The following is an 8,467-nucleotide window of genomic DNA, read 5'->3' as shown; positions in this document are numbered from 1 at the left end:
GGAGTTCTTGTTATTTAAAGTGATTAAAGGTGTAACCAAAAGTGATTAATATTTCCTGAGTGAGTCAGTCTGACCCTGCTGCACAGGGACGAGCATCCTGATGTTTTTCATCTCATTTTAAAAGCATCTTCATCTTCCGCTTTCAGTACTTTTGCTTTTGAGCCAGACAACAGAATTATATTTTTTTACTGTCGTGCAAGTTGCTCGATCTCCACTGGGATCAATCTGCAGTTCAGAGACCTTCCCGAGTGTACCATGAAGACAAATGGAAGTGAAAGATCCCATTTATTATTTATGTGGTGTCATGCAAATATCCAGATGAGGCAGACATTCACTGCAGAGACAAATGGAAAAAAAAAAAAAAACAATCATTAACTTTAATTGAAAACAAAAAGAGTACATTGACATTGTGCATTTCGCAGAGTGCATATTTCCTGAATAAAACAATATGGCAGGCTAAATGCATAGAAATCATTAAAGACGACTGGATGATGATCGCGCAGGCGTGGAGGCATAACCAGTACACCGCCACGTGCCTGCTGGGTCCTTTAACTCTGTTTTCAGGTAAAGTCAAAGGCGCAGACAACTTCTCATGAAACAATTTTATGACATGAAAACAAGGGAATGCAAAATCATAAAACTATCTAAACTAACCATCTGTATGTCATAATAAAAAATACAAAACATCACACAGTACTAAACATATTACACAAAGGAGAACAGGGCGGAATGAAGAACAAGGACATAAATGATTTAAGAAAAAAACTTCAACTGCAGGCAGGAAAGGAGTGCTTTGGCAGAGCATTTCTATGACAGATTGCAAATATGATAGAAACATGGCAAATAGCAAAGAAGATATTACAGCTACATTCAACACGATGACACCTTGGAAGAATGAGAGGCTGCATTCACTCATTAAATATTCACTTCCAAGAATAAAGAAGTGGCCAAATCTCAAGTAAATATCATGACTGTGGACTCACAGTGCATTCAGAGTACGCTATAATATCATATTAAGCACCGCATGAAGGCACTTGTGTTGGAGTAGAAACATCACATCCACGTGTGCAAACTACATTCCTGATATGTGAGGAGACGGATACTTCATATTTGGTTGAAACTGAGTGCACAGATTAACCTTAATCTGCAATAGAAAAGATTTTCAAGACTCAAACTCTCTTTGAGTTGTGCAATTTAGGATTATTCAGTTGTTATTTTTAATCGATTACCAGCAAAATGCACAAAAAATAAAAGTGCACCTTATGTGTGTGAGTATGCAATTCAGAACACTTCACACACACCCAACGTTTAGTTTAGTTTTGTACATTGCACTTCCTCACATCGACCACCAGGGGGCCATGTGCATCATTTGAACACAAGCAGTTCAAATGATGCACATGATAAATCTTCTGAAAAGATTGATTGCTTCTTAACAAAGTAGAAATACAAACACATGTGAAATTTTGAATTATAACAGAAATATCAGATGCAGTTGTTGATGAATGCATGTTTGGTTTAGGGCAGTGGTTTTAAAAGCGTGAACCGAGTCTCCCTTTGGGAGAGCAGAGGGCTTCAGGGGCATGAGGAGAGTGGTTCAACCTCGTCCTCTCACAGTTCGAAAAATCCTTGGTTTTATAATGTCATGCCCGGCAGTAATTAGTTTTACTCATTGTCACTGGAGAGGACGGTAACAATGCAAATCCTGCATTAATGTGCTCAGAGGAAGGGATGAGTTCAAAGTACTCTACATTCATCTGGATGTAATTACATGTAGTAAAGTCAACTGCAATCCAAACAAACAAACAAACAAAAAAAGAACTAAAGGAGTGAGAAAGTCTGTCTTTGAGAACAGAGAGAGAACACATACCAGACTGCTGCTATAAAGCTCAGATTTGGTCGACAGATTTTCTCATTGCTTATGCATGGAATAAAAGAAATCCTGAAAGAATAGTTGAAAAAGGCACCGTTTATAATATTTTGGTAAATAAGTGGCATTCTTGCTGTCAAAACATGCAGAACAGAAACAAAAATACATGCTTTGACTTTGAATCCTGCACGTGGTACCTGTTCCTCCCCATCGCTGCTGAGAAGGGTGACTTTCAGAAAAGCTCCAGTACGTCGTACGTATGCGAGGAATGACACTGGTTCATGAAATAACAATCCATTTGTTGTGTTCCACATGCACTGCAGCTAATTTAACCATTGCTTCATCCTTCATATTATCAGTCTTCATCTTCGCAGGGCTTTTTCGTGTCTCACATGCATGCAAACATTGTGAGTGTGTGTGTGTGTGGTGGGTGCACGTCTTGTGTTGTATCGCCGCCGCATGTTTGCCGTGTGCTAGGTTAGATTGGCGCCGGGACCTGTTGCCTCGAAGGCCCGGGCTGGGAGGAGAATTTCTGCGAGTGCCAGCGAGTCTCCTTGTACACGAACCAGGCGTTTCCCGCCCACACGAACATGTTGAGGAAACCAAACACCTGGAAAAAAAAACAGAAAAAAAGATTCACAGCTCTAAAAAGGAACTGTTATAAATCATGATCGTGTTCATATTTTGGATTCTGAATTCTTCCTCACCACTGAGATGTTGAGGGTCCGCATGTTGGCGAACTCCGTCACCTCGCAGGTGACGTTGCTGGCCTTGCAGAGGGCGAGCGTGGCGCCGACGCCCTCCGTGTTGGTGGCGTCCTTCACGTTCTGCAGGCCCTTGGCCCAGGCGGACGAGCACACCAGCCACAGGAAGACCAGGACGGCCGTGATCAAGAAATCCTGCGGAAAGGAGCGAACTCGTCAGCTCTCGCTGAGGAAGATTCTCTGACATCGAACAGACCCCAACTCACAAAGATGGGTCCGAAATCGGAGTCCTTGTAGACGTGCATGTAGCCTAAGTACACCAGCAGGGCCGCCATGCTGTACAGGAAGCAGATGATGCCGACGCCGACGAAGAACTCCGCCGACGAGGCCGAGTCGCCGACCAGGTGCGTCGGGGTGACGGTGTGGTTACAAAGACTGGTGTTCTCCCTCACCAGCGGGACGTCGCTCAACCTGGCCGACGACGCAAGAAAGAAGGTTAAATTGCACGTTCATCTGTAATGAAAATATTCAAAATAAACAAAAAACTGACCTGAATGGATAGTGAAAGTCGGCGTTGAGGGTTTCATTCCTGCTGTCACCACAGAGGATGGATATGATGTTCCTCCCGGAGTAGCCGCCACAGCTTCCAAAAGCAAATATAGCAGTGAGCTGCGCGGAGAAGAAGAAGGAGGGATGTGAGGAAAACCTGACAGAAGTTTACCTCTTCTTATCATAGATCAGAAGTTTAGTTAAACGTTTGTTGAAGAGTGGGAAAACTGGCAAATGAGCTTGAGTTTTAACATCGCATATCAGTAATAAAAACACAGCTGCCTGTTATGGAGTGCAGCTTGCACGGCTCCGCCAACGCCGCCATTCAGCTCTTGAATTCTTTCTCGCAGAAAAGCATCTGATCCGGCGTGTCGACCATGTGACACTAATGCTCCCCTTAAAACCAACACTGGCTGAATTCTTTCAGCTCGGCCCTCCCGACTGCAGCGGGCGAAACAAAGATCACATAATTCATTGAGCATTAAGCCCGTTCGGACTCCCACTGGTATCACTTCACGTTATTGTGGGTCGAGACGATCCACGCATCCTTCAAAAGCAGAGCAACAGTTCAAGACTAATTCAAAGGTGTAAAAATCCACAGAACGGCCATTAAAGCAGAAGCGCTGTCTTGTTTCATTGAGAAATTGCAGCTTAATCTGCTAAAAAAGCCCCTTGGAGAAGGTCCAAAGAGATTTGACATTTCCAAGACACACAGCCACGTCTTCAGGTTATTAATGTCTGCAAACCGTTTAGGCACCATCAGTGGAAATTAAAGGATATTCATGAAGTGGGGGGGCTGAAGTGAACCCAAGCCAGGGGCAACAAGCCAAATCTCTCTGAACAGGACTTGGAAAACACAGAAGAAGAACTTTAGATATTCTAAAATCATATGTCTGTGCAAAGGCCACGTCCTGGCATAACATCGCTTAAAGAGGCACTTAAAATTAAAGTCATGCCTCTGTTGGGCTCTGGGGGCATCGTTGAGTCACTTTAGTGCCTTTGAATGGATTTGAAAGTTTCGGCTCTTTGCAGTTTTGTACATATTGTTCCTTTAGGAATCATTTTTTAACATCACATCATGTTTTTTATAATCTATAGACAGCTACATTTGGATTTCTTTGCATTTCTTTCAGAATAACATGGAGCCTCATCCTCCCGTACCCTGAGGCGCTGCTGCACTAATGATGTCTGAGGCTGCAAAAGTGAAAGGAAAAGTCAGCTGATCAGGAAATCCAGTCATGCCTGGATGCCTTAAGGTGAGATAACAAAGAACGCTTACTTCTGCAGGAACTATCGAACACCAGGAAAGGCGAAGTGCTTCACAGGCATGTGGAAGTTTTTCAAATGAAAACATTGGGAAAACAGGAAGGAAGAAAAATAACAAATAAGAATCAACTCATTGCAGTAATTGAATTTATGGAACTTCCCTATCTACTGATCGTCTTCGGTATCTTGGCGGGTATTTGGGGCTTTTGTTCAGATCCTGGGAACGTTGAGTAAATCAGAACCGGGGGACCTGACGGGTCTGCAGGCATCATAACAACAGAGTAAATCTGAGCCGTGTTCAGGCCCGGGACCTTTTGGTGCTTCACAAACTCGTTAAAAGGGGTTTTAAGATCGGCTCACCGACACAGGAAGACAGTGCGGTGATTTATGGACTGCTATAATACTTTCTACTTTCTGAGAGCGGGCGAGGACCCCGGCAGCAGCGTGCAGGACGAACTGCAGCTGGACAGTTACTGAAGCATCAACAGGTTTGTATGTATATTATTTGAACATATATATACTTTCAAGCTGATTTAGTCATTTCAGCATGTTGCACAAGAAACATACTGCCCGATTTCACTATTATTATATAATTATGCTTGGTTTTATTCAGTTGTTTTCCGTTCCAGCCCCTTTTGCCATCTCTTCTCTAAAGCTCCATCCTCTGCCGTTTGAAGCATGGATCAGGAAGCGTCTGCGTTCTCCTGATTGGAGATATCTTCACATCGTGCCCTCAGCCACATTGTTTCAGTGTTTCTGCCGCGCCGTCAGCATCATGTGGGTCAAGCTAATCACTGATTCACCCAGAAGGCTCAGCTGAAGCCGGTTTGCTGGAGGAGAACGGGGGCAGACGTACATATGTTCTCTTGGTCTGTTAAAGTCAGTTAAAACGGACATCGAGCCATTTGTCTCAACTTAATAAATAAACCTGACAGTTGGTCCTCAAAATGAGGAAACCACTATAACACTTGTACTTTCACAAGCAGGAAATTGTAGAGAAAAAAAGCCAGTCATTCATGGTTGCTTGGTAATGTTCTAATGTATTTTCTCCATCTGCAGAAACCACACAATGGAGCCTGAATCGGAACACACACACACACACACACACACACACACACACTGAGGTGAAGACACGGAGCTGACTCTGCTTTCTGACCGCGTCACGCCAAACAACACGTCTGCAAGAAAAACTGAAAACTGACCTCCGGAAAGTGTTTGATCAGCGTGAAGCGAGTGCTCACAGCGACAACGCCTGTGCACGTTACAAGACACACACACATACTGTACATCTGCACATTCGTCCCACATACACACACACACACACACCTCCAGGCCTCTGTCCAGATGTTTCTCCAGATGTCACTGGCTGCCACTTCCTGTTTTTCTGGCAGAGTTACTTCTCTCACATTCTTGCCTCGGTGACCCTACCAGGAGGGGGTCACGGTGCAAACGGCGTGAGCGACAGCGACGGCCACAACACACACACACACACACACACACACTTCCACCGTACACCGGTTGGCGTCTGATTTTGAAAGAGCATTAACTGCAGGAGCACTGCGGGGGAAGACATTCTGCCACATCTCCACTTCCGCTACTTAATCATCGCTAAAAGATACAGAGTGGAAAACACACAATGGACACATTAGCCGGTCTTTCTGTGGCCTCGGCAGACATCTGCAGCCTCCTCCGTGTGCCCATTTATTGGAATTCCTGAAACTGAAACTCAAAATTCAAGCTGTGACTGCATCAGCAGCTCCAACACAGAAGAGTGACTCACAAATCTGCAGCAGAACTCAAGAAATGCCTTCTGCAAAGAGGCCGGTCCAGGTGAAAATGATGTGAAACGGGAGGGAAAAGGAGAATATCTGCTGAGTTTCTTTCACTTCTTTACAGAAAGGTTCAGGTCAGCCTGACCCGAAAACTCCAAAAACCACAATTACTGTCATATATTCTACCCAGAGAAATGGGTCTGCCACTGGCAGGAGTGCAAAAAAAAAAAAAAAAAAAAGAGAGGAAAGAGCTTTATCATCAGAGGCATTAGCCACGCCGTTCACTCCTTCCTGTTTACTACACTGAGGATGATGATATCTGGGACGGTATGAGGGCTCAGGCTCACTGACAAACCCCGTCAATCGCCCAGCGGAAATATGTCTGCTGGCCGATCTTCAGTTTGATTGATCGAGACAAATCATCTGAGCTTGATCGCCGATTTCCTGCGTGTTCTTGTTAAAACACGTGAAGCGCAGTGAGGTTTCATTCGATCGACACTTTCTTAGCATTCAGCCTCATCATCCAGATGACCCAGACTGAGGCCTTGTTACCAACACACACACACAGTGTGATCATTAGTACCTTTGTGTGTGGTTGGAGCTGCTCACACACACACAAGTAATCATCTCGCCCCTCGTGAATCAGAAAATATGTTGTTGTTAAATAAGGGTTATGCAAGGAAAACGCTTGGAAACACAGCAACTGTCCTGAATCAGATGACTGAGTGTTGCTCTATAGTTGTGTGTGTGTGTGTGTGTGTGTGTGTGTGTGTGTGTGTGTGTGTGTGTGTGTGTGTGTGTGTTATGAGAAAATAGAGCAGCTAAGATGAATTGGAGCTGAGCTGCTTTCTTTTACCCCTCTCTGGTTTTGCTCTGACCCACTTTCCTTGAACAGTAATGATTGCTGGACTCTCCTTAAGAAAATGCAGGCGAATTCAAGTGTGTGTGAGTGTGTGTGTGTGTGTGTGTGTGTGGTCAGAGATGCTTTAACTCGCAGCACAGTTATCCAGAGTAAATTATTGGTGAAAGCTACATCAATCTGTAACTGCCTCATGTCCAGGACAGGCCTGCACACCCAGAACACCCACACTGCTCCTCAACTTAAACTTTATGTGATCCTGAAGCTGAAAAGAAGTATAAAAACATAACTTTAGAGTGAAACTAAGGATTATTGCAGTTTTGCATTTACCTAATCAATTCATCTTATACAGAAAAATATTGAATTGAAACAGTTTCTTTCACATGTTCCAAAAAGATGATCATTTTTTACTGAAAAAGGGGGGAAATCCAAGCACCACAGAAAGCCAGAGCCTCCCTGTCCTCTGGGTATGACACACTTTCTCTCACACGAACAGAGAAATGCAGTTCTGTGCAGGAAACTTACCCACTCCACCAGTTTGACGAAGCCCAGAGGCTCCTTCAGGGGCGACAAGTTGAGCCGAAATCCGGTCATCATGACTGCGCTTCTGCTCCAAAAGCCTCGATCCAGTTGTTCCTAAACTGAGGATGTTGCTCCAACAGGGAGGGGAGAGAGAAAAAAAAAGGAGGGGAGCGAGTTTTCTGACGTGGTTTTACTCCTGACACTGCAAAAAGTGACCGGACTCCGGCTTCGAGAGAGACTTTTAAAATCCAACTTTCGAAACAATTAAAAAAAGGATCACGTGGATGAGATTATTCTGCTTAATAAAAGAGCATCTGGATTCCTTCCAAAAGATTAAATCATCCAACAAAGAATGGGAAGTTTCAGTGGAAAGAGGTATTTTTTGCAGCGTCTTGAAAAAGCAGTCGATGCGCAGTTTGCGCGCTGAGGACGATGGAGCGGCCGACGCGCGTAAAAGTGTGCCAAGCTTCACTTTTTTTTAACTGTCTTGCGTTTTCATTTATAGGAAATTATTTGCAAGAACACGTGTAAAAGGTTTCACCTTGAAGTAGGGGGGAAAAAGCACCCTCAAGGTGTGGTGTTTTTTTAACCTTAAAAAAAGAAAGAAAAAAACATGCAAATGATCCGCAGGAGGTTCGGTTCCCCGTGAAAGCTGCAGCTCTTCGCTCCTGAAAGCCCACGGAAGTTTCCCACTGAGGTTTCATCAGTCGGATTGTGGGGAAAAACCTCCTCCTCTCTGCTGCTGAACAGCTCATGTGACTCAAAATCCCCCAAAGTTTACCTCGAAGGGGAAAGTTTCCATTTGATCTGAACTGAAACTTCCCAATGCAAATTATTCACACCGCTGAAGCTGGAGTGGAAATATTAGTCAGGCTGGAATTTTTTTTAAAAGGATATGAGTAATACTGATGTAAATAACCCCCCAAAA

The 8,467-nt window shown here is 44.1% G+C and overlaps 1 protein-coding gene across 1 annotated transcript; it reads right to left on the bottom strand.

Moving 5' to 3' along the window:
• Positions 1–401: 401 nt before the first annotated feature.
• On the bottom strand, positions 402–7,696 carry sypl1 (synaptophysin-like 1). Its single transcript, XM_030113008.1, has 5 exons — positions 7,543–7,696; positions 3,122–3,240; positions 2,838–3,042; positions 2,575–2,766; positions 402–2,477 (listed from the first exon to the last, which is right to left on the bottom strand). Exons 1-5 carry the CDS (start codon positions 7,612–7,614, stop codon positions 2,346–2,348), a joined length of 720 nt encoding a protein of 239 aa, XP_029968868.1. The 5' UTR covers positions 7,615–7,696; the 3' UTR covers positions 402–2,345.
• Between the last annotated feature and the right edge of the window lie 771 nt (positions 7,697–8,467).

This window comes from Salarias fasciatus, chromosome 17 (assembly GCF_902148845.1).
Source record: "Salarias fasciatus chromosome 17, fSalaFa1.1, whole genome shotgun sequence".
Classification (NCBI taxonomy): domain Eukaryota; kingdom Metazoa; phylum Chordata; class Actinopteri; order Blenniiformes; family Blenniidae; genus Salarias; species Salarias fasciatus.
The sequence above is the reverse complement of the archived record's forward strand: the minus strand, read 5'-3'. Positions and strand labels throughout refer to the sequence as shown.